This window comes from Monodelphis domestica, chromosome 2, assembly GCF_027887165.1.
Source record: "Monodelphis domestica isolate mMonDom1 chromosome 2, mMonDom1.pri, whole genome shotgun sequence".
Taxonomy (NCBI): Eukaryota; Metazoa; Chordata; class Mammalia; order Didelphimorphia; family Didelphidae; genus Monodelphis; species Monodelphis domestica.
Window position 1 is genome coordinate 347,664,562 of NC_077228.1, and position 27,549 is coordinate 347,692,110.

General features: G+C 34.6%; 1 protein-coding gene across 9 annotated transcripts in view; it reads right to left on the minus strand.

Annotated features, from left to right (window-relative positions):
* Positions 1-300: 300 nt before the first annotated feature.
* The window catches only part of MAP3K7 (mitogen-activated protein kinase kinase kinase 7), an 81,975-nt gene continuing 54,726 nt past the window's right edge, over positions 301-27,549 (minus strand). For 6 of the 9 annotated variants that reach the window (XM_007484327.3, XM_007484328.3, XM_056818599.1 and 3 more), the window contains 5 exons: positions 25,629-25,696; positions 17,957-18,062; positions 7,186-7,247; positions 6,367-6,482; positions 301-3,619 (listed from right to left, as the gene is read on the minus strand). In XM_007484327.3, the coding sequence (XP_007484389.1) occupies positions 3,439-3,619; positions 6,367-6,482; positions 7,186-7,247; positions 17,957-18,062; positions 25,629-25,696 (533 nt within the window). In that variant the 3' untranslated portion in view covers positions 301-3,438. Of the gene's footprint in view, positions 3,620-6,366; positions 6,483-7,185; positions 7,248-10,942; positions 11,253-17,956; positions 18,063-25,628; positions 25,697-27,549 lie in introns of those variants that run through there. The other 3 variants (XM_001367301.4, XM_001367250.4, XM_056818601.1) reach the window with 2 other exon arrangements.

The window sequence follows — 27,549 nt, forward strand, 5'->3', positions numbered from 1 at the left end:
GTATTGTGTATGATGGGATTGGGAAAGGTGGGAGGATTAGGAGAAAATGGCATGAATATTATGACTGAAATTTGTTAAAAAGTCTGAGGGCAGAGAAAAGCAATTTTCCCATTAGGAAAGTAATCTTCTTGTAGACATAGAAAACAGCAAATCATTCATTCAGGATTCCGAAAGGTTACTAAAAAGATATAATTTGTTGACTAAGAGTCTTGATCTGGGATAGGCAATACAAATACCTCCTCCCCATTTTCTCAACAAATCAAAACATTTCTGAATAGTAACTATAAAGATATTACAAGGTTACTGAAAATGATCAGTTTTTATTAGCTTTTTTTGTAAGGTAATTACACTATTGCAGCAGAAAGCCACATAGCTCATTCCTTTATCATATGAAATCACTTGTCGTTTTATATACAAGTTTTGAATTACAATCTTCAATTTTTCATCAAAAACAAAAATAAATCTAAAAAAAGCATTTTTGGGGTTAGAGTCACATGGAATACAGAAGGATAATGGCATTACACAATATCTTACATAAAAATTCTGCATGATATAAGTAGTAATTCATCAATTTTTTAGGGCAGAAACAAGGATGTGAAAGTCAGATTTAAAAAGAGGTGGGGTGAGGAAGAAAAATAGATACTTCATCTCTATGAATATATGGAGGGATGTTAATTAGGAACATAAGAGTAACATGAAAAATAGTCAACACGTTAAAATATTTAAACAAAAAAGACAAGAACAACATTTGTAAACAACTGTATAACAAAAGTGTTTTGAACATGCTAATGTTGCCAAAAGGAAAATACTGGTGGTTGACTTTTGTGACTCAAAAAGTCATTGCTACTGCATAGATCTTAGATGAACAAAGTATGTCTTCACAGGTCATTTTATGGTAGGCAAAGGTTACATAGGTAAAGCCAACTTTTAGTAATCAAAGTTTAATCCTTTAGTTGGTACATCACCTAGAATTCTTGCCTTCCTTCCTTCTCAACTTCACTCATCTATGATGGTCAAGGCAAGAAGGTAAAAAGTAGAATGGAATTTGGCTTTTTGATAAAATTCCATTTAGAAGTTTGGATTGAGGGTGGTGATTGGTTAACATAAAGTTTGGGGATTACATAGGGATTTACATGATCCATGCCATCTATCCCTGTCTCCCATGACCAAGGATAATTAGGCACTGTCTACTCCCATGTTAAAACAAAAACAAGAAAATAAACACACGACTTTAGACTGGCAATACAAACTACTTAAGAACTAAACAAGTTGAATTTCACTCAATGTATAGGAAAACTACAGTACTTAAAAATACGAGTTGACTGTAAACAAAGAAGCAACTGCTCTAAATGGCCATTTAAATTATGTACCATGTCCTCAAACTAGCATGACCTTCACATAAGCTCAAGAAATTTGATTTCCCCTTTTATATATGGGTGGCGATGTGATACAGCAATAACCAGTTGATATCCAGAGATATGATCTGTCATCTGCCGTTATTAACCATGCAGGAGAAATCATGCCTTTGCATCCATGCTGCTATGCATCAAGCTTTGAAATGTTATGAAAATCACTGATCATGGACTGAGTCCATTTCATCAGACTGACAGATGTATGAAAGCAGCAATGCTTTGGATAACTGTGCTCTTCATATTTCTAGTTATTTTCTCTGCCAATTACATTTTGCTATAAATATATGTGGCCTTAAGTTGATCCCAATATCAGTTTCGGCTAGCTAATCAAATTATTTGGGAATGATAACCCTACCTTTATTTAAAAAAAAAGAGAAATTTTAGATTCCAGAGACTTCCCAATAATACATTTAAGCTAAAAATGACAATTTTTAGTAACAAATCATCTTTCATCTTTATGATACCTATTTTCTCTCTCAAACATATACAAATGCTTGTGTACATGAACACATGCATATGCACACAAACCCACATACCATGAAACTTACTGGGAAGAAAAAATGTCATTTTTATGACTCAAATTTTAATCAACAGCTCTGACATTAAGGTCCTTCAGACTAAATAAAGGCTCATTTGAAATATATCCGAATAACTAAACAACTCAAATAAAAATTTCAGTTATTTTTTGGGTATTTTGATGACACAGCAACCTGCTTTTTTAAAAGTTTTCTCCTCAGAAAATACAAATTTAGAAATCTGAGAATAATAGCATATCCACTTGGACTGACTTTGATGCCAGCTGAAGAGACATTACTGTCTATGAAAATTCTAAGTGCTCCATGATCTTTTGTTACTACCTTAAAGTTATTTCTGTCTACATGATTGTGGACACGACAGACTGACACACACTCAAACACTCACTCACTCTCTCTTTTTCTCTCTCATCCCCCATTTCTAGCTGATGAAGTGTGGATCCTTTTCTCTTAAGGCATTTGCTCTAGGACAGGCTTGCTTGGAGCAGACATCACTCACATTTTTGGAACAGAGAGTTTGTTGAATTGATGCTGTTTGCTTTTACCTTTTATTCCTCACTTGGTAGATTCCTTTTTTCTATCAAGTGCAAGTCTTTTGACACAGAACAACATTGCATCTGTGAGGAATTCTGCTTCTTTTCCCAAAGCTTTCTGAATAGTAGCACAAAACCAGCCAAATATTACTGTGGAAAGAATGATCATTTAGGATGGGATCATTTTGATTAGGTTTTTCAGTTTAAGAGCTATGAGAGGCACAAAAGTGCTAAGGTTTCAGCCCATGCATACATACAATCAGACTGAATTAAAAACATTTTTAAAAAAGAGACATTTTGCTTATTGTAGCGCCATCAAATTGCAGTTCAATAAGACAAGGCTAAACTGCTCCTTTTCTAAAGTGAAGCAAAAGCTACTTACTTACCTCCAAAAATATTATGGAAGGAAATCACTAAGGCAGAGGTGTTGGTATCAGATTGCCTTCCATTTTATATCTTGCCTATAGGGTAAATGTCTCTGCAATTATTTTAGGACAGTACTTTGTCTTTAAACTTGGGATAATGCTTCTTTTCATCTAAAAGTGATATTTTAAATTTGTTTGAGATGAGATATGTTTTTGTTTTGTCCTTACTGAGGTAACATCCTAATATGAAACCCCAAAAGATCTTCAAGATAGCAGCCATTGTAACCCACCTTCTCTTTCTGTCAGGCTAGCCTTCACACAATAAGCATGCAGTCATGATTCACTGTATCTGCCTTAATGTTGAGTTCTGCTGCTTGTTCAAGTCATGGATGTTCCATGTTATTCAATAGGATTACTGAACTGCATGTCCACCAGAAGAATAGGAAAATAAATGATGTAACAAATGCAGCAAATATAGGGAGTAGGCATTCAGAACACATCAAGAAGCTAACACTCATGAATTATAAGTACTAATGCCCTCCCCACCCCCCCAAGTCTTTCTGTGTGCAATTTTCAAATCCAAGGTCCCAGGGAATCATGAAGTGCCTTGCCGTTTTTGTTGCTGACTTCTGATGACCTCTAATTGTTTTTTGCATTGCTGGTAGTATGTAGAAAGACTTTTATTTTCATCTAAAAGCTTTTTATGTTCTTGTACCAGACGAGATGTATTTTGCTGGTCTTTTTCATCCTGGTCCAATTCTGCTACTAGTTCTTGCCTAAAAAGGACACCGCATAATAAAATCCTAATTATGATGGAAGAATTCAGATAGTATTTGTTGCTAACTGGTAGTTCAAGCAATTAAAACTTTAATTCTGGTTCATCATTATATATATCAAGCATGCTGCTCAAATAATATAATTATAATGTAGTAGGATGGAAAGTATCTTCAAAAACTATTTTATTATTTCATAGTCCTAATATAACTATATAAATAACATAATACTTTAAGTAACTGCACTCCTAGAATGAGAGGATTTAGAGATGATAAAAGGCACAACAAAAATAAAAACAGTAACAAAAATGGGAATATCCTGTCTGATCACCCCTTCAACCTCCTACCCCCACTTTTTATCTAGTCAGGGAAAGGTTATTTCTTATGGTACCAGGAGGTAAGGTACATGGTTTTATCATACAAATTCTACTTAGACATTCATGCCATGAAGTCACAATCATATTTAACTCTATGCAGCTCAGCCAAAGATGTAGATAAGACAGCCCCAGCCATTTAATTGAAATAGATGCTATCTAACATAAATCCCTTTCCTATTTTAGAATATACCACTTTGCTGGAAACACAGGGCATACTTTGAATAATTACATGTAAGCCCCTCATAAGAATACATTTGGATTATATTACTTAATTCTGTATATATTTTCAGAAAAGACAATCATAGACCTTGGTAGAGCTCTAGCCTAGAGAGCTTGTTTTTATTGAAATTTTTTAAAATTGAGGGGCTTAGTGTTAACTTAAAAAATGAGTATGTCAGAATTGGACTTTGGGGGTGGGGTGAATAATAACTATAAAATTCTTGAGTAAAACAAATTAAAAAAACGAATATGGGGGCATATAGGTGGCTCAGTAGATAGAAAGTTAGGCAGGCCTGGAGGTGAGAGGTCCTGAGTTCTCATGCCCCTGCAAAGTTGCTCTAATACTCTCTTCCTTATAAGAGTTCAAATGTGGCCTCTGTCACTTCCTAGTTGTGTGACCCTGGGTAAGTCACTTAACCCTAAGTGACAGGCCCTTACTGCTTCTTCTGCTTTGGAACTGATACTTAATATCAATTTTAAGTCAGAAAGTAAGGGTTAAATAAAAGATTGTGAAATAAAAACATTAAGTATTTAAAGCTAGAAAAATACTTTGCCTTCCTTCTTTAGAATTTTCCTCAAAAGTTTTTTCCTTAAATGAAAAATTTACTTAAGATAGTAACTTGTAAAGTGTCAACAAAATTAAAAACACCAAGTATCAACAGTCTTATATCTTGAATTTCCAGAACAGTTCATCTTGTATCTGACTCCACCTTCAAATGGCAATACTCTGCTCACAATAAATGCTTATATATGATAGTAATTTATCAAAATTTAGAGGCCCAGTCTTCAAAATAACAAGTAACATAACAAATTACTTCACTCCATAAAGATAGTATCTCCTAGTTTTCATGTTCATTCCTATACCAAAATTGAGAGACAATTAACAAATGTTTTCAAAATATTTCTTCACGAAGTATTTCTTCCCCTGGGATTTTATTTCAGTAACCACCACTAGTCCCAACTTGGCCAAGATAAAACATGCATTTCCTGAGGTGAAGTTATGGACTAAAAGGAATGCAAAGTTAGAAATGTCTAAGTGGAAAAAAAGTACAAAAAAAAAATAGGGCAAAAGAATTTGATTTAGGTTGAATGAGTATATGTATGGGCATGCTATAATTTCAGAATAATTAGACTTTTCGAAATATATACTGGAGAATTAAAAAAATATTTCTGCAAATATTATACTTTTAAAATAACAGAATAAAGGAGAAATGGTGTGGCATAGTGATCTTGCCTCTGACCCATACAGGTTGCATGACCTGAGGCAGTTATTAAACCTTTTAGCATCACTGGCCAATATGTAGCCCTCAACACTCCTGAGGATTTAAAGCAGATTAAAATTGAGAAAATTTTAAGAAAAAAAAATACAGTAAAAAATAGATAATGTTACTATGTAGTCATCTAAGTCAATGTGGGCCCTCAGGGATCCTTTTGTACAGTTTATTGGTTCCTGTTTCTATTTGTGTTTGACAGTTCTACCACATGCAACTTTCTAAGACTAAAAGCACAGCACAAATGCTGATCTGCATTGGAAGAAGCAATTTCCTCCCTAGAAGTTCCCTAACGCAATAAAATCACAAATCTGGTCCTAAAAGTTATCTTCATCATCCTAGTAATTCATGAGAAAATCTTGTTTATGTCTTTTAGTAATATTTTAACTTTAAAAATATAAAGTTCAGGAAACAGAGTTGCAACAGCACTGATGCATCTCCCATTGTAGTAAAAATAGTATATACATATATGAGCAAGCCAAAGGGCTCACTGATGTAGATACAATGACCCCTGCAAAATTTTCACTTTAGAATATGGATCTCAATGAAGGTTTGAGGTTAAGAATATAGTTAATTATTCTGAAGACACTTCAATCTTCATTTCTGCAAAAAGATAACCTAAATTTTATTTTATTTTTAAATCCTTACCTTCCACTGGTTCCAAGGCAGAAGAGCAGTAAGGGCTAGGAAATGGGGGTTGAGTGACTTGCCCAGGGACACATAGCTAGGACAGATATAAGGCCAGATTGAAATCTAGGATGTCTTATCTCTGGGCCTGGCTCTCAAAATATCTGCTCCCTAACCTAAAATTTTAACATCTTCAAAGACATGTTGAAAATCTCTATGAATGAAAATTGATAGTGTAGATGAAGAGTTTACTTACTTTCTCTGCAACAGTAATGCTATTTCTGTTTGAACTTTCATATATTCTTGGGCCATTTTACAATGCTGTTCAAACACAGCCATGGATTCTTTGGAGTTTGGGCATGGTGCTAGTGGCTGAAAATAAATCAGACATGTTAAAACATAATCAAGTGAAATCTCATTATCTAATCTAGCTAGTTGGATTGTGACTGTAATATATTTATCCAGTACCAGGTTGCACAAACCAGTAAGCTTTTAAAAATAAGTGCTAAACCATGTCCTAGAAAATCTCAGCACACTCTTGCCAGGGTTAACTCAGAACTTAAATTTACACTCACTGTTTTAACACTTTCTTTGTTACACAGAGCCATGACCAAAGCTCTCTTAGCTAAGAGTATTAAATTTCAGGTTGCCAAATTACTTGTATTATACCAAAAGATGTTTATAGCTCACATAATCACACGCAAAAACACCAAACCGTGTTATTATTTATATATTCAACCAACATTAACATCAGAATGGATTGCAGAATGTGTCAAATAATAAAGAAGAAACTCACATAACTGCATGTTTTAATATTCTGATCTTAAAGATTAAAAATATTACGCTAAATAGTTGTGAATAAAGATGTAAGAGTCCCTTAAAATGAATAATGAAATAAGAACATATCAATCTACACATTTCTCATTTGATTACCCCAAACAAAAAGCAATTTATTGTAACTTTATTCAAAACTGAAACAGGCCAATAACATAGTTGTCATCTCTAAAGAAAAATTCTTTTTAGTAAAAGAGTATTGACTAAAAGTTAAGGAGTATTCAGCAAGGAAACATGTTACCTGTAGTTGGTGATCCAGTGTAAGGTAGGCCATTGGGATGGAGTTATCTGATCCATTAGTATCTAGAATTCAAGTATTCATAGAGACAATTACATTAAAAAATTGAAAAGCATGCTGGGAATTTTCCAATTTTCCAAATGAAAAATATGTAGTATTATTAATTATCCAGAATGATTAAAAATTTTAAAAATAGCCACTAAGGTGTTCATATAAATGCTAAGTAAAATGAGGTATGGATTTATCAGATGTTTTTCGCAAAATCATGTTCTGATATCCTAGCATTAAACTGCCTGACAACTACAGCACTATTAAGACAGTCTTGGATCATCACACCAAAAAGAAACAGAACTTGACAAAATTCATTTTAATCAAAGATTCTGCTTTCTGGCAGACACCTGACAACTGAATGCTTTAAGCTCTGATCCAGAGAAGTCCTACCTAACCAAACCCTGTTTTCCCTCATTTCCTCTTTATACCTGGCTTACTTAAGGCTGTACCTAGGTGGTGGCCTAACTAGTTATTTGCTTGCATTAATTCTCTAGCCAATTATGCTAAAACAGTTTGAAATGGCAATTGTTCATGGAGACATTTTTTTTTTTAAAAACCCTTACCTTCTGTCTTGGAGTCAATACTGTGTATTGGCTCCAAGGCAGAAGAGTGGTAAGGGCTAGGCAATGGGGGTCAAGTGACTTGCCCAGGGTCACACAGCTGGGAAGTGTCTGAGGCTGGATCTGAACCTAGGACCTCCCATCTCTAGGCCTGGTTCTCAATACACTGAGCTACCCAGCTGCCCCCTTCATGGAGACATTTTTAAAAATAACTCTTTACCCTCTTTTGGAGAATCAATATTAAGTACTGGTTCCAAGGCAGAAGAGCAGAAAGGGCTGGGCAATTGAGGTTAATTGGGGACTTTCCCCAGGGTCACACAGCTGGGAAGTTTCTGAGGCCAGATTTGAACCTAGGACCTCTAGGTTTGGCTCTCAGTCCACTGAGCCACCCAGCTGCCCCTGCATGGAGATATCTTCAGAATATCTTAGAAACAACTAGCACTAGAAGATGTTATTGGATACTTTTCTTCCTGCCACTATTCCAGAAGTGTTACCCAGGGTATTTAAAATATTATAAGGCATGAAATTTCAAAAGAATGTACTGGGGAAAATCATGGTAGAATAATATTAGACATTTCAATAGTATTCCTTTCTTGTTACCAGAGAACAAAATGGTGAGCTGCTGGCATGCTAGTGATTGATGCTCCCTAAAAAATACTAGAAATGAAGATAAGGCCAAAAGGATAGCTGACATGCAACATTCAGTCTAGACAGACAGGTTCCTGGCTCAATGACCTCCTGATTTTTTGCTTTTTGCTGTCTTCCATCCTTCCTTCCTAGTATTTTAAGAATTTTTTAGCTGTGATGAAATCAATCTACAAATTTAATATAAAACCTATTCTTCTGTTCTTTGAATAATGAAATGTCTGCATTTGTGGATGTTTAAGTTTAAAAGAAACAAGAACATTTATATATAATTTAAAAAAATCATTTTTAGCAAATAAGTAAAAACTACCACATTTAAACTAAACTGGGAAAAGAGGGGAAAAGAGCAGAAGGGAAAATGAAGGTAAATGAAGCCAGTCTGAATTAGTCTAAATTTATAGCGCTCTACCCCCAAAATGGCAACTCAGGAATTAGAAGTGAACTAAAAAAGTATTACTACCTTACAGGGTTCCCCAAGGGAGTCAGTCACTTTAATAAAAAGAAATGAATAATTAGTGTGCATTTCTAAAATGCTTGAGTACTTGAACCAAGCAGTTGTTCTAAATATCTACCTTACACATTTAGCCCAGGCACCTGGAACTTGAGACCATAAGCTCAGTTTCACCTGGCTGATTTGCCTTCCTGTTGGGCAAGAAGTATTTTAATTATGCCTACAGTTATACAAGCAAAACAGCACATTTAGTTTTCAGTAATATAACAAATAGAAAGACAGAATGGCATAGTTGGCTAAAGAGCTGGCTTAATGTTAGGAAGCTGTGGGTTCAAGTCCCACCCCTGACCTAGTCTGGCCTGTGTGACTCTGGGCAAGTCACTTGATGTCTAGTGCTCTGAGCCAGTGGTATCAAACTTAAAAGAGAAAATGGACCCCAGCTGACTACATAACAACTTAGAAAATCACAAAAGAACATTATGTTGTATTATATTTTTAAACACGTTTTCAATGACATTTTATTCTGATTCTGGTCTACAAAATACTTTGTGGACTACAAAATACTTAGGTTAGCAAGTTTGGTACTTTGGACACCTAAGTCTGGGGTTGCCTATCAATATTGATGGAGAGATGTTTTCTCACTTAGGTTTTCTAATACTACTGAAATCACAGGTTCAGTTCCTAACCCTATCCCTAATGAACAGTTCTGGTATAGTTGTTACTCCATGAACACACTGGTTTCTTTACAACCAAATATAGCAAGTCTAAAACTTCTGTCTTTCAATGCAGTTTGTGATCTGGTTCTGCTCTACATATCCAACTTAATTACTATCACACTCCGACTGGTACCCTCTGCTCTAGTCAGCCATCATCTGTGTATTTCTGAGTTACCCTCCCTGGTTTTTTAGTGAATTCAGGGCTGGCTGATGGTCATCATCTCCATACCATTCACTGCCACTCATAGATTTTAGCATTCATACTGATCATGTCATTTTCCCCCAATCTTTCCAATGTTAACCTTTTTTTTTTATCCCATTTGGGTGACACTGGCTTGGTCAAAGATTAGATCTCACTCACCAGGTAAATGACTCTATTTTGCAAGGTCTGAACTTTTAAATTCCTCTCTCATCCTAACTGACCAACCTCTCTTACTACTATAGTCACACTTACTCTACTTCTTATCTTTACTATGCTCTCTGAGATCCCTTTGTTGACTCTTTCATTTCATCATTCTTATATGGCTTTAATCACATTATCAGACACTTTAATGTTGTCATGATGATTTGAAAAACTTCCTCTCTGGGTTACCTTTCTAATTCATTTTCCCCCCTGCTTTCACACCAGGAGCTTCTGAGCTTCATTGGAGAAAACTAGTCTTGAAATCAGGCTGATTTAAAAATGTCTTGGTAGGGGGCAGTTAGGTGGCTCTGAGCCCTCACAGAAAGTCACTTAAGCCCCATTGCCTAGCCCTTACTGCTCTTCTGCTTTAGAACCAATACACAGTATTGATTCCAAGATGGAAGTTAAACTTCAGTGGGAACCTTTGTTGCAACCATAATCTTTTTATTCTATATTTATCTCACTCCCTATATTGATGGTTCCAAACTTTCCCCTTTCTCTTGCCTTTCCTTCTTGTTCTTGAATTGAGCTGTCACTTACAGGAGAAATCAAAGTTTTTCACCGCGAATGCTGGAACACTCTAATATAAGCTTCCTCAGTCTCCTCCATTTCCCAAACCTCAGGCTCTTCACATTCATTTTTTCCTTCTGTAATAAGAGGAAGATTGTCCTTCTTTCTCACTTATACTAATCCCTCTATCCACAACATGTATGCCATTCTGTCCTGCTTTTCAAGTATGAAGGTCTTCCCTGAATCTTTGTCTCATTTCATTCAGACCTCAGAAAGCACCTTGTTTTGCCCCTAATGCTTTTGTCATGCCATACTGTTGACTATAATTCTCTAAACCTATTGTCTCTCCTTCAGAACAAGTATTATAAGGTTCTGTACGCAGTACATCCTTACATGAAACCTATCATTTTTTTTTTATTTTCACCTCTGTTTTTGCTCCAGTTCTTCCATTTTGACTTTCAATAGCCCATATCTAAGATGAATCTTTCTAGCACTTTCAGTCTATGTCATAGCATTAGCACTGGACTGTCTATTGTCATACTGTGTAATTAGAATTTTGTACCCCAGGACTCCATTTCCCAGAATCCCACTTTCATTCTCATGTTATGTCCTTATATTTTGGAAAAGTTTCTGTAACCCCATGCTCACACTTTCTTCTCCTGCTATCATAGTCCAGAAAAACTGCTTTTTACTCAGGCTTTACTTTTACTTTTGTTTCCTCTACTTCAAGTGATTATTAATAAGTTTCATAAAACATAATACTTGAAGTTATTGGATATTAATTTTAATCTTACAATACATTGTGTTCTTGGCTCCTCCAAATACACTTTAAGCTAGAGACTATGTTTTGTGCTTCTGCAATAATGAAATGCCTAAAAAGAGCTAATGAGTATGCTTTTGCTTTATATCTCTTTATTTCTATCTCAGAAGTATCTTTAAGTCTTCTTTGACTTTTTTTTTAAACCCCTACCTTCTTCTACCTTATGGTTCTAAGGCAGAAGAGTGGTAAGGGCTAGTCAATGGGTGTTAAGTGACTTGCCCAAGTTCACATAGCCAGGAAGTGACTGAGACCAGTTTTGAACCCAGAATCTCCTGTCTCAAGAGCTGGACTTCAATCCACTGAACTACCCAGCTGCCCCCTTCTCTGACTTTTTGTTTCTTTTTCCCCACCCTCTCCAACTTCTTATTAAGTATTTTTTCAGTTTTGTTCCATCATGACTTCATTTGAGGTTATCTTGGCATGGATATTGGAGTGATTTGTTATTTCCTTCTCCAACTCATTTTAACAGAGAAGGAACCGAGACAAAAAGAGTTAAGTGACTTGCTCAGGGTTACACAGTTAGTAGTGAGATTGGATTTGGACTCATGAAGTTGAGTCTTCCTGACTTTAGGTACTCTACTATATGCCTAGCCCCTCCAATTTAAATAGGCCCTAATATACGATTCTAAAGTTGCTGTATTTATCAAATATGTGAAATGAAAATGTTTTTGCTCTTGCAAAAACAACCTAGTAAATTTTCTTTTTACTTCTGTGACCTTTAGACATTTACTCTGAAGCCAATGTTCCTCAGTTAAAAAAAAAAGTTTCTTCATTTTTATGATTTGCTATCCTATTTGTAACTACTTATTTTCTGTGTAAACTCTGTCTTAATAGAGGCAAACTTTAACACTGTGAATGATTATAAATTCCCAGTTTGCATTCTGAATTCATGAGATTTTACTTATTATTTGACAATGATACTGACCAAAAAAAGGTTAAAACAACATTTACAAATATCAATAGGGCAATGGCAATCTAGCTGGTATCAGTGAAATTTAATCTCTTCTGGCTTAAGTTGGATTCTCCATTTTCATTGGTTACCTATAGGCGAGGGGAGAGGGGCAAAAAAGTTACAAAGTAGAAAAAATAGGGGTCAGGTAATTTTTGTCCAGTAGAATTCTAATACTTTAATATAAGTTTACAGTCTGCCACATGCTTGTCAAGCCAAGTGTTGGTTCAGGCTGGGAAGGGAGACAAGGTTAAGTTGGATGTCACAATGGAGATCAAAGGTCAGTGGTGCAGGGAAAAGAATTTATAAGTTCTAGACAAAGTCTGTAAATTGCATCCCCTACGTGTTAGTTTCCACTGGAGGAGCTTTTGAAACTCAACTATATTAAATATGACTTACATCAGAGAACTTTTCACTGAATTTTTCTGGCATATGAAACATGCATTTATAAAAAGTTCTATAAAAGCTTATCATGTATTATGTGCTAAATTCTAGGCTGAGCTTTAATATGTCTGCCTCTAGGTCTCAACTCTCATAAAAGAGACATATACTGATAATTAAGGGACAAGTCCTTCTTTTCCTGAGGTCTGAAGAACCAAAAGGGAGGGCTAGAATTTTCAAATGCGTATATCTATGTTAGCACATGAAAACCATGCTTTCCAGTTTCTTTAACATTGGTAAAGATTGAGGGGGCATCACTTTGCCACAGGTTGGTAATAATTTTGGCCCATGTAGTCAGTGATAAATGTCCTGAACCATCCTGGGTTGTGCTGAGCTAGGAGTGAAGAAGCCACCACTAAATTTAAACTAACTAAAACCAGTGAGCACGCCCATTGCTAAATATAGTGCTATCTTACAGGACACACATGGGAAGGGAAGTGGCCCAGTTCAGTTTTAATTAAATTATAAACATGACTAAAGCATGTCAAATATCTATTACCATATATAGATAGTGGTTTACTCCTATAAAGATGAATGGGAATGTGCTCATGACTTGAAAACTTGTTTTATTTATGAAATATGCTTGTCTCTCAAATTTTTGAATGGCCTAAATTCTCTAGTGGCACTTAAGCTCACAGATATAGGGTTGGAAGTGACCTCAGAGGTCACTTATTCTAATCTTTTTATTTTAAAGGTGAGAAAATTAAGGCTCAAAGAGGGAGATGGGCCTGCCTGGGGTTACCCAGATAGAAAAATGTGGCAGATGGAATTTCATCTCAAGTATTCCAACTCCCAAACCAGCACCCTCTCTCTAGAGCTATGGGTGCTTGGGTTTGCCTATTAGGCATGACAGTTACAAATGTGGATCAAAGAATCTTGAAAACTATATAGCATGGGGCAGTTGGGTGGCTCCATGGATTGAGAGCCAGGCCTAGAAAGGGGAGGGTCCTAGGTTCAAATCTGGCCTCAGACACTTTCTAGCTGTGTGACCCTGGGCAAGTCATTTAACCCTCATTGCCTAACCCTTACCACTTTTCTGCTTTTGGAACCAATACATGAAATTGATTCTAAGACAGATGATAAGGGCTAAAACCAACACAAAATTATATGAGAGTCCTAGAGTTGGTGAGTAATAATAAAATTCTTATTATTGTTACTTACATTAATGCTGATGATGACATACTGTAACACTCTATAATGCATCTTTTTTGCCTTATGTCAAGTTTAGCTTAGTTGTAAATGTGATATGATTTTACAATTGGTTTTCACTGAAGCTACTTCAATTTGAAATCCAATGTGACATGCTGATTTTAAAGTAGATAGTGTTCACTGTGGGCCACTCATGACTTCTTGGAGACTATTTTGGAGTCCATTTTGTAAAATCTACCTCATAACACATTAAACTAGTTGCCTCCTTTGGGTTGAAAAGACTTCAGGATTCATGACCATGAAAAGGAGTAACTACTTGTTTTTGTTATATGGTAGAATTAGAATTGTATTTTGGGATGGAAGGTACCTTAAAAGTCAACACCTTCTCTTTACAGAGAAGGAAACAGGTTCAGAGATTAAGGGATTTGCCTACAGCCACAGAGCCCAGTGAGTATTAGGGGCAAGATTTTAATGTAGGTCTTCCTACTTCCAACTTCAGCACTCTATTATACCATGTAATTTATAGTCTTTCAAGTAAGGGCCAATAAGACCTTTTATTTCCTATAGTATATTAGTTAAGAATATCAAGCAGGAAGTTAAATGATCTTAGTTTTCTACTAATATCAGAAAGAAGTATGAGAAAGGAAAAAAAACACTGGAAACAAAACAAAAAACAACTACCAAAAATAACACCTGATTTCCACCAAACACTTCATGCCTCTTATCAGGAATAATACTCAAACCCATGGAAACAAAAATACAGAAGGCAAGCTTGTTTTCATGAAACCAGATTTATTTTCCTATTGAATGTTGCTAAGGTACATGCCCTAATATCTACTTGAATAATTGAAATATGACTTTGCCTTTGTAAAGATTCTACCCAACATTCATCTTTCCCTCAAACTCCCCTTCTATCTATCATCTCCTATCTTCCCTTTTATTGTAGAGGCTCATGACCCTGAAATCATTCTTGGCTCCTCTCTCACTCCTCATATCCAATCTGTTACCAAGGCCTGCTAATTTCACCTTTGCAACAGCTTTCCAAAGGCCCCCTTCTCTTCTCTGGCATTGCCACCACACTCAGGTACAGGACCTCATCATGCCATACTAGGATTACTGCAATAACTTCATGGCCTGCCTTGTCTCTCCCAACTCTAACCTACTCTCTGTGCAGCCAGCAATAATTTCCCTGAAGTATAGTTCTCATTAGGGCACATCTCCTACTGTGTAATTGGAATCTGAAACCCTAAAACTATGATTCCCAGCACCCCACTCTCCTCCTGTCATTACGTGCTGATGTTTTTCCACCTCTCTCTTCTTCCTGTAATGGCAGTCCAGTGGAGGTGGGTGGTCTTTTTAAACAGGCAAGAGAGTCTAGTCACATGGTTCTATTTTGTTAGATAATTACCCTTTTATTCCTTTACTTCTAGTGAGTATTAATAAACTTTATAAAATATAATGCTTTGAGTATTAAATTTAATCTTACATTTTTTGGGGGAGAACCCCCCATAATTCAGCCATGTATCCTTGGGTGATCCATGTGTTGGTCAACATCTTCCTCAGGGGGGATTGTATTATTGTCATAAAATTCCATAATTATAAAAAATTTTCTTGTTTGAGAGTAATTTTAGGACAAGAAACTTGCTACCTCCCCAAATCAAGAAAGTGAACTGTTTGGAGAAGGCATCATGAAGATGTCTATAGAAACCATACACCTCCACCCAAAAGATCCAGAATAAACTTTGGGATGTGGTGAATTGAACTGTGGGGAGTTGAATGCATTTATTTTGAATGTACACTCTTATGCCAAAGGGTATTGCCCCCTAATTGTTTTTTTGTCAATGTGCCTAGCAATCATTGGTTTTGTTCTTTCTCCTTTATTTCCCTTTTATCCTGAAATTATTGTAATTTCCCCATAGCAAGTGCAATATTGTGTGTACCTCTAATTGAAGATCCTTAAGAGGTATAAGCTGGTTATGCTTAAATGATCCGTTGGGGAAACTAGTCTCCCAAAGAATCATAGAGGGGATTGTATAATTGGAATCTGACAACCTAAAAATTACAATTCCCAGTACCCCATTCTTCTCGTGTCATTACATGCTAACGTATTTCTGCCTCTCTCTCTTCTTCCTGTAAATGGCAGTGGCAGCTGGTGGTCTTTTTAAACAGGTAAGAGAGTCTAGTCACATGGTTCTATTTTGTTAAATAATTGCCCTTTTATCTCTTTACCTCTAGTGATTATTAATAAACTTTATAAAATATGATACTCGGAGTATTGGGTATTAATTTAAATCTTACACTATTCACTAGATTCCAGTGGCTCCTTATCACCCCTAGGATGAAGTACAAAATGATCCATTTGGTATTCAAAAATCTTTATAACCTATTCTCTTCCTTTCTTTCCAGTACTCTTATACCTTACTCCCCCATGTACTCTTTGATCCAGGGACACTGGCTGTCTTGCTGTCTGACAAATAAAACACTCTAATCTCTTGGCTTGGGGCATTTTTCCTGCTTGTGCCCTAGTCCTAAAATGTTCTTTTTCCTTCTCTGTGCCTATGGGCTTTCTTTAAATCCCAGCTTTACAAGGAATCTTTTCCAACTCTTCTTAATTCTAACACCTCTCCTCTCTTATTATTTTTCCAGTAGAGGTGTTTTGTAAACATCTTTATGCTTGTTAGACTGTAAGCTCTGTGATGACAAGGGCTGCCTTTTGACTATTTTTGTATCTCCAGGTTTCAGCAAAGTATCTGGCATATATTACTGTGAAAAGGAATTCTTAAATTTCTTTAATTTAATGGGGGACCTGGAGGTCTTCTTACTATAGAAATGTGTACAGATTAACAAGACCACTGTGATAGGAAGTAGAAACCATAGACAGGAAGTGAGGCAGAAAAAGGATATAAAAGGAGTCAGTAGCTGACAGTTAGGGCTGGCAACTAGTTACGAGGTTTGAAAGTTGGTTGTTGGGGGTTGGTTGCTGGTGGCGTGAGTTGGTGATTAGTTAGTTGGTGGTTGGGAGATTATATATACACATAGATTCTGCTTGGTGAGGTGAGCTGAAGGGTGATCAGCTGCACTTTCTCTAATGGCAGTTTTATGTAGTAACTAAAGGTAGTTATAGGATAACTAGTATAGACATTAGGAAATTTTCTTTCTCTACCTCTTTCCTAGATTTCTCTCTGGCTTAAAGGGATATTAATTTATAACTACTATATTCTCATTAAAACTTAAATTATTAAAAGCTTCTCTCTTATTTTCTCAAAACTCCTAATTTAACCCTCATAGTAGGTACTGTAAAGGGTGAATATTATGGTTGAGACTGAAAAAATCTAAATTTAAATGATCACCAAGGGAAATCCCAAATAATAAAATACCCAAGTCAGCTGCCAAATTTTTATGGTGATTTAATTACAACAGGAGGAATAAAATATTAGAGGGAGAGAGAGGGAGGGAGAGAAGGAAAGGAGTTTAATTCAGAACCACTCTGGCTCAGGCTGAGCCAAAGTGGGCATTAAGGCCTTGGAAAGCCAAGGCAAGCAAAGGAGTCAGTCCTTATCACTCATGTGACCGATCTGAAGGAAAGTTGTCTGTGGGGATCCTCCAAGCTTGAGCTCCAGGATAGAACTGAACTCTAGCCCTCTCCACAGGAAGTCATGAGAACTCCAGAGGCAGTTCTCTACCTTACTTCCTGTGTCTTACATGTGCCAATGGTGGCTCAAACTTGACTTAGGACAGCCCAGAGGTCTGTCCTTTTTTTTTTGCACATGTCTGTTGAAGGCCATTTTCTCAGATAATTAAATCGTGAGTTTAATGCAGACCTTCCTAATCTTGTTAAACTAAGAAGGGAGGAGAAAATGTAGTTCCCAAGACCTAATTCTGTTATTCCAAGTATCTCTATTGTTATTGATCAGGAAATAGCTAAATCAGATCTTCTAAAGAATGGTCTAATTAGGGTGGAATAGTTTTGAAATTCACAGTACTAAATAAATGACTGATACCACTAACTGAACATAATAAAGGTAAAACTGAATCCTTACATACAACCTATTAAAAATAAGAAACAACGATTAAGTTACCTGTAGAATCATCAGGGGTCCAGGGATGGCTCCTTGTTGGTTTTTCAGAAGTTGGTCCTGAGGTAGTGATCATTCTGACACTAGGACTGGATGACCTACTACTCACCTATAAAAGAAGAAATGAAAGATGATTGGGAAAAAAACAATTATTCTGAAAAAAGGTTGCCATATGAATTCCATGTAAAAATGACCATACGAAAAGGAATGACTGAATATTGTTTTACAAACTATTCATGAAAAATAAGTCTTTTATTTTTTTTTTGCTTTGTGTATACCACTGAAGTAGTTCAAAAGAGATAGAAACAAAAAAGAATGCAGATAAATGAAATCAAAGTGTAATAAAATAGAATTTAAAAGGTTTAAATGTAACTAGAGGGGTGAATATAAAACAGAATTTGTGATGCATTAACACATCACTGGTGTTTCACCTCAGGCTCACAACATCTAGGAGGTCAATTCCCTTATTTTATGAATGAGGAAACTAAGACCTGACAGATTAAGTGATCTGACCAAAGTCACAAAGGTAATGAAAGGCAAAGCAAAGTTCAGACCTGGAGGCCCTCCACTTCAATCTAGTGCTCTTTCCAGTTACTATGCTAACTTAAATCAATAAAATAGAAACCAATAAAGAGTTTCATGTATTTGTTGCAGCATTTCCTACTTTGGCATCCTTCTCTGAGATATGTTCCAAATAAATCAAGTGTAGGTCATCTGATATAAGATTTCAAATCCTCCTTAGTTTAAAAAAATTATTAAAGGTCCTAGTGACTAAAAGAGAATGTTGTACTGACTGGATTGTAGTTTTTCTTTTCCAACACAAATGCTTACAAAGAAATATTTTATTTTCAGAGTTCTAGTGAAATCAGGCAACTGTTCAAGAGTATTAAGACTTGATCTAATTTAGAACTACAAGAAAGAAGAGAAAAATATAGGAATAAATATTTGTGACTCATGACAATGAATGAAAATTTATAAGATAGAAAACTTAAAACAAAAACAAAGGGAAATAAACCACAAAGAGGTTCAGAAAACATTCCAATGGAAATAAATGAATATCTAGATGAAGATTGAGAGAACTCTTAAAAAATGTGATCAAACCTAGTAAAGTGAATAATCTTATAGCTGAACACAAAATATACTACGATAATTCTGAAGTTTGAGTCCATTTTGAAAATGTTTTCCTACTTTGGAATTTGTTTTAATTTGTCATCTGTCCTAGGACCAGTCTCTCTCATATTATCCACATGGTTGTTCTCATCTAGAGTTCCTGGATCTATGAAACCAGGGAATGAAGTTGATATTTTTGTCACCAGTTTCCAATTTTGTCTCTACTAATTTAAGACCATAGGAAAGGTTATAACAAGTTAAACCCTAAACCATAAATTGACAACGGATTCTTTATACTTGAAAAGATACATTACTCAATGAAGAACATGATGCTGCTTCAATGTGTTGGGTATAAAAGCTAAAAGTAAACTTCAAATAAAATCAATCAAAACCTGGAACAGTAATTTTCCAATTAAAAAATTGAAAGGTAAGTGATATCAATGAGAAATATGATATCTGTTTAGTCTTTAATTTGAAATCCAACTGGTTTGTGCTTAAATTTGGGCCATTTTTAATGAACAAAGCAACTAATGAAAAAAAGTCAGTAGTTTTGATAAGATCAAAAACTTCAAAGTATTAAAAAATAGTTCAACAAGGTTACAAAGTATCAAAGGTATTTTTAAAATGAGTATTTTATTTTCATAAGGTAGATAATTTGATTTACCACTGGGAATGATGACAAATCTTTAATAGAGCACAGAAATACCACACAGCAGTTTTATTAAACCAAATTTAAATTGAAGAAGTAATTAGCGCAGACAGGCATTTACCAGAGTTATTTTGTACAGGATCAAATCTCTACGTATATAAAAAGAATCAAGAGTTGTTTTAGGAAAATGAATGATGACATGATTTTTGTCTCAATTTTAAAACTGGGAACATATTTTTCAAAAGTTAATATATCTTGTCTAATGCTATCATTTAGGTTGACTTTCCAAGTAATTTGGCCAGTTCTGCAACTTTGGGAAATCTATTTAACATTTCTAGCCTTCAACTTCCTCATCTGTAGAATTGGGTGGTTTTAATTGATAATAATAGCTAGTATTTATATAGTGCCTACTATGTGCCAGGCATCTAAGTTCTTTACAAAATCATTTCATTTGATCCTCACAAACCAGAGGCAGTAAAGGAAACTGAAGCAAACAAGAGGTTAAATGATTTTCTTAGGGTCATACAGCTAGTAAATTTGTCTAAGGTTGGATATGAATTCAGGTTGTCTTGATTCCAGGCCCAAGAACTCTATTTCACTTCCACCTTGTAGTCTCTAAGGTAGGTTAAGATGTGGTTGGTTTCCTTTCAGTTCTAATTCTCTGAATCTATGAAAACCCTATGTTATCTCCTGTGTATTACAAGGGGAAAAAACCCTAAATACTGACTTAATGGGATGTCCATTAAGTGACTAATCAATGAACATTTCAACTACATGCCAATAAATAACTGTCAAAATAGGGAGGTCAATGTCAGTTTTATTACAAGTCAACAAAAGAGTAAAATTTAAGTATTTGGATGGCATGGATATACTTTCTTTATCCTGGGCAGGGGATGGAGGGGAGGGGAAAGCCCCTAGTGAATTTATTCATGTAAACTTGCATGTTATGAGTAAAGCATTTTATTGACTTCATCAAGGAACTTCCTCCACCAATGCCAGTCTGTCCCTTCTCTATAAGTCTTGAAAGGGTTGCTTGGGGAAACTAGGACTTTAGAGACTTCTTCAGGGTCAGAGAGCCAGTGTACATAAGAGATGAGATTACTAACCCAGGAGTTTAACCTCAAAAATAATCCTGGTTTTATTATACAGCTTCTTTAAACTACAAATACCCTGGAAAGCTTGTTATTATGTGATTTCCTTTTTTTCTTTTTGACAGTAGAACAAGAATAGCGTAGATGAGGTACAATGGTTTGTTAAAAAAAAAAATAACCAAATTACCTGATGCTAGAAAACCCAACTTACCCCTTTCTGCATATAGTCTTAGCCATAAAACAATGAACTCAGCATTCATGTTAGGTATTTCCATATACCTATTTATACTCAATGTATAGCTTATATTTCTTAGTATAACAAGGAAACCTACAAAGTAGGTATTATTCTTTGTCCCAGATATCCATAAAGTCTCCTGTACTTCACATGTGTTATAAGGAGTTTTATTAGGTTCATTCTGTATCATTAAGAGCAGAAGTTTTATTAATATCATGCTGTCTCCCTTAAGAGGCAGAGCAGACAGACCTTGTTATCTTTAACATTGATCTGAATCAATGACCAACAAGCATTTATTAAGCACCTTCTATATGCCATGTATTATGCTAGTTGTTGGGGATATAAAAATAATAAAAACAAGACAGAACAATCCCTGTTCTCAAGGAGTCTTCATTCTACAGAGAAAAAAACAAGACATTCATATATAAGTATATAAAGACTTAAATATAGGCCACATTCTGTGTTCCTTTTCACACTAAATTGCCTTGTATAAACCAAAAATCAGCCCACAATTAGTGTTGGTTTTCAGTATTTTTTCTTTCTTTAATCTGATTTCTGGAACAATTTGATATTTATGGCTTATATCACAGGGCAACGAACCATAGGAGAATGGTGAGATCTGGGTGAGTAGAGTGGGGTGGGGGTGGGCTACTGCAAGATCTTGGTAGAAAGAAATTTCTAGATAGCTGCTTATTAAGAAAAGGGGGAAAAAAGAATATAGATTTAGGGAACAAGAAACAAAGGGTGACCTTGATTATGTGGTTGTAGATATATAATTAGATACAAAAATTATAAGTGATACTATTTATAATATATCTTCCATGACTTGAACCTATTCTTTTTTAGTCTCTCTTTTTTTTTTAACCTTTACTATACAAAAGGCAGGTGGCTCATCTGATGTTCCATACAGAGAATTAGAACCACTAGTTTTCCAAGCTTTCCTAACAAGTAAGAATTACTTACTATACAGGTGATAGGACCTAGAGTTCCTCTCCTAATGTAGAAAGAATTGGATGACTGGTTATCTGGCAATAAGAATAAAGCCACTAAGCAAACAACTTTTATTTTTCACTAAAAAAACAGACCCCTGGAAAATCATCCATATTTGGTTCTCCATTCTATGATTATGAGGATTGTAAATTTGTATTTCCCAATAATACTCACTACCTTAAAAAATAACTAAAGCATTTGTCTTTTGCCTTTATCTAGAGTAAGCAGGCTTTCTGTAAATTTACAGTTGCTATAAGATCATATTCATGCCCCAAATATGAGGATTTATTCCCAAGAGTGTGACAATGGAGCTTATTTCCTTTGTGAAAATAATTTCAAATCTCAAAAAGATTATTTCTAGATTTACAGAAAACAATTTCCATTGTCACCAGTGAGGAGAATGATTACAAAAGATGGTCTACATTTGTTTGGCCCATAACACAACTAAAACACATCATTGTGGAAAGAAGTCTAAATTAGTCCATTACTAAAGGAGACTAGCCACTTAATGTCAGAAGCCAAGGTATGACTAAAACTAACAGAGAACTAGGGATATATTTTAGATATCTTATTTATTATCTTGTACTTGTTTTTCAATTGCTTCATTTACATCTCTTTAACCAGATTATAACTAGGCTTATTTTATTTTATTTTTTTTTTTTGGTGAGAAGACAGGATCATATCCCTAAATTCCTATAATGTCAGGCTTCTAACAATGTTCAACAAATATTTATTGAATTAAAAAATATTTCTCATGTGTATTTTGAAGATTCAATCAACACACATACTTTTTACATAAGGGTTTTCTATATATCTTATTCTACATAAAAATTTACTGAGATAGTAACTACTAGTTTGCAGGAAGGGAAATATAAATTACTTTAAAATGTTGAACCCTACCTTATGTCACTGGTTAAACTAGAAATAGAATTTCATTGATTCCTTTCTCTAGACAATATTCCCGTATTCCATTTCCAGTATCTAGAGACAATATATCCTAGCACCTAGAAAAATGTCACGTACATAGTTGCTGAATAATGTTTCCTGAATTTTCTGACATTTTTCTGACATTATTATGTCAGATTATTTGGTATATTAAGATTTCCAGGCATTTTCCTTTTTCAATAATCATAATGAGACATATTCTCTTTGTTCTATGGCAAAATAAACTAGGTGTTCTTTCATTAAACTCTATATTCCCAAGTAATAGGAGCCTGCTTGTTTCTAAAGAACTATACTGAGAAGACAACAATTTTCTTAAGTAATAATGTTACTACTCGTGTATATACCATGTCAGTAAGTCAAGGAATTATGATTCCAAGCGTGTGGGAATGTCTTTCAGCTTTTCTGTAGTTCTAGACCACATATAATTTGGTAGACAAGTCCCAGAGAGCTGAAATTTAACATAGTTTAGACGACTTGTGCATCCTCTTATAGTTAGCAAGAGTTGGAGATAAGTTTTGAGAATTTCCTAACTTTATTTCCAACAATGTCTACTATGCCAAAATACCTTTACATTATCTCCACAAGAAACAAGGGTATTTTCTTTGAATCTCATTTGACATAAACTTATGCAGCAGAAGGGATATTTAGTGCTTATTTTCAAAACAAACAGCCAATAATTAAAGAGTTTATGATAGCAGATCTATTTAAAAAAAAAAAGCAGCCCAGGTAAACCAGAACCTATAGAATTCCTACAACTTATTTTAAATAGTTTATCTTGTTCGAATGAAAAAAAAATATAGTTTTTTAAAAATTAATTCTAATAGTTAGAGTAGTTTAGAACAATTCAACCCAACAGGGTTTTTACTCTAGATATTCTGACTTGGGTATATTATACTTTCACACTTGGAGGTATCAAGGAATGAGAAAGAAACCATAATGTTCACAAGAATGCACTAGTAGGAAAATTAATAAGGTTGAAAGAAGAGCACTAATACAAAGCAATGCCATTATTCTTTAGTGTAAAAAGGCATTACAATCCTTGTGAAATGAATGAAAGGAAGCATCACATTCTTAGTAGAAGGAGTAACTCTTGGCTAGAAGACAGATCATAATTAGGATATCAATGACAGTAGTAAAGAAAGTTTCAAAGCATGAGATCATCAAGCCTCTAGGAAGTCAAGCAGATGACAGATGTCCAATTATTTGCTACTAATTGTGAGTAATTAACAAATATATTTCAGATAGGAAAATAGAAAGTTGAAAGCTCAGATTTGTTACAAAATAAAATATTAACAATGAACAAAATGGCTAATTAGGTGGAAACAAAAATTTAAATTCACCAAAAACACTAAAAGAAACATATTATAAACGTTTTGGGCAATCCTATTGTAGACCACAGTCATTTTCAAAAACAAGAATTTTTTTTTCAGTGAGAAAAATGAAAACCCTGGAATTTTAACACTTTAAATTCCATTTAAAAAATCTTTCTACTTATAAAATGGAGGTTGAGTACTTAAAGATCTGAATGGGGTTGTGTGGCTTTTAGATTTTTGTTAATGATTTTAAAAGCACTTTCAACATTTAAAGTGCATTATAAAAATTGAAAATGGCAATGAATTATTATCTTGGAATAAAAGGCATTAAAATATTTTGCAAATAATAAATGTTCACATCATATACGATAGCCAACATTTAAGAACACTTAACATGAGTTAGAGTTTTGAATTAGAATTGTAAAGTAGAATTTCTAATTTTTGATGCATTGTATCTGAATACAATTAGCTTAATAAAAACAAAAAATCAATTAAAAAGGTACTATTATCAAAACTTATTTCTATAGAATATAGAAAGAAAATATACACAGAGTAAGTTAATATAAATAAAGGAAAAAGTAAAAAGTGTGATTCAATCATATTAACACCAAGTTAATTCCCATTAGCTGAGTCAAATAACCAGAGATTTTATTTTAATTGAAATTACAACACTGACATTTGATAAACAATACAATTTCTTGAGTCATCTAGGAAAGTGTCAAAGAAATAACATAGAAGAAAAAATGAAGAATTACATTATGAAAATTAATGAAGGAAATAAGTTAATCATAACATGGATAAAGGCATTTAAAGAATGCTCACTTTTTAAAGTAATTTTTTTAGGATTATAACTATATAATTTTGATAAATGATGCCATATTAAATATGGAGGAGTCTTCTAGGCATGCCAGTGATTTCCTGGGAATGCCAGAGCCCATTTGAACTACAAGATAGGAATAGTACCATTGGTTCATCTTACAGAGCAATAGCGAATTTATTAAAAAACTATCATATATTTCTATCAATATTCTAAGTGAAACTGCTTTACTAGTTGACATAAACTTTCTCCCCCAAACCTTCAAATACCCAGCTTAATTTATTTTATTTTCTGTTTTTACTTGGATTTTAATCTACCTGCCTTCATTAGACATTCTTCAAGTCAAGTCAGCTTGCTTCAGCTCTAAGGATTAAAGTTCAAGATCAAAAGAACTTGGTCAAAGTTTCATGTCATAGAATTTATTTGAATTTATAGCTCAGATTGTACAAAATGTATTAGAAAATAAGTTGCAGTCTTCTCTAATTTTGTATTCCTCAAAGACAGAGAATGTAAGAATTGTCTTACCTGACTGGGTTCTGTTCCAGTAACACTCAAGTCTTGAATGGATCTACGCCTTGGCTGTCCGTTGCCTGCTAGAGAGAAGAAAAATAAAACACTCACATGTATTTAGAAATGAAATAAGAGTACAGCAGGAAGTTGGACTTTAAATAAATCCAAAGAGAGAAACAAAGTGTGAAAAAAAAGGATGACAGTTTGGGTGCAGAGGAAGAAAAAGGCAGAGGGGGAAAGAAAAGGAAAGGAGAAGAGACAGCTGCAATGTTTTAACTCAAAAAATGCTGGCCTGCAACAGAAAATATACCCTAATACAATAACCACTCCTACCACATGAATAGCTGCTACTCTCTCTTCCACCATCTTCTGTCATGTGTTTAAATAGGATTAATGCTTGGGGGCTGGGGCTGATGACGGCATCTATTTCAAGGGCCTTACGTTATGCAAGATAGCTAAGCATGCTGTAAGACGCTAGTAGCTTTGACCTGTGGTCTTTTTTGTTGTTGTTGTTATTTTCCAAGCCCCACTATCTTTAGGCTCAGCTTCCTTGTTTTCATTAAGAAATATACAAAATCATACTTAGTCCAATATTAGTCTTCATCAGAATTCAGGACTTAGAACATGGTAGGTGCTTAATAAATTTGTTGAACTGAATCTTAACATTTTAACTGCCCAGTTGTGAACAAAAACTTCCTCGCATTTTCCTTATATGGCCAAACAACTATCTGCCTTTCCCCTATCAATTATAAATGTTGTTGTCCATGTGAATTGAAGACTGTGATTTTTTAGGTATACAATTTTCAAAAATCTCATCAGTTGAAAAGAAAGCAAATCTTTAAAAACTGAATGAATTAAGCAAAATTTTCACTAGGCATTTTGTTTTGGAATAGGATTGTTTATATAGTATCTCCTAAGATGAGAGATCAGCTGTCCAAAAGGAAACACCAAAATGCTCTGAGTAACAGCTGACACAATGCTCTACATTCTTTTGACTTTGAAAGCTGCATTACGTAACTCTCCTACTAGCAGGCAGCACTCAGAAACATTCATTATAGTACTTGTAACCCCTATGATCACATACCATTCATATTCAGTATTTCGTAACCTACACATCACATTGATTTTCCCAACTTCGGCTCTAATTGGTGGCATAATTCAGTATACTTATTGTTCTCAAGACCACAATGTACTTATCTGACACAAATTTAAATGAACCTTTTAAAATAATAATGGTTTTCTGCATAAATATATTTAATTAAATTCAAATTCTAGTGGTATGAAGCTGAATTCTTACCTATACTCTTAAGACAATTATCGTCACATTTATCCAAAATTTTCAAAGATCCCAAAGTATTCAATCTTTTTAATGTGAAAAAACTAGTTCTTAGAAAGTACTTAATAATGAAACTTAGTACACAATGGTATTAACGGTAATATCATCAATTCATTTTGTTTCTGGAGGATATAAACAATATTTCCCATGTCTAAAAACAATTGCCTAAAATCAATTTCGGACACATTTCATTCAACAACACAATTCTAAAATTAGCTTGAATAAAACAAGCTCATAAAAGTGTCTGGGATTCTCGTTTCACATTAGCAACATTTGTGAATCTAAGTAACCTGGTATAACTGTCCCTAAACCATTAGATCATTATCGCAATAAAAACAAAAACAAACTAAAATATTCAGATTGGGTTAGGGAAGAAATAGGGAATCAAAACTTTTAAGGAAATAGAGGAAAGCAGAACTGAGAGTCAAAGAGTGAATTCCTTTAAATGAGGAATTTTCAGGCTAGTAGGAAGAGACAAAGCAAGCAGTACTGGGTGATGCATTTCAATTAGCATAACCATGGCAGAAACCATCTGGCAAATAGTTCACACAAAGCAAAAAAGGATTGCAATCAACAAATACTTGTTGCTCCAATATCAAG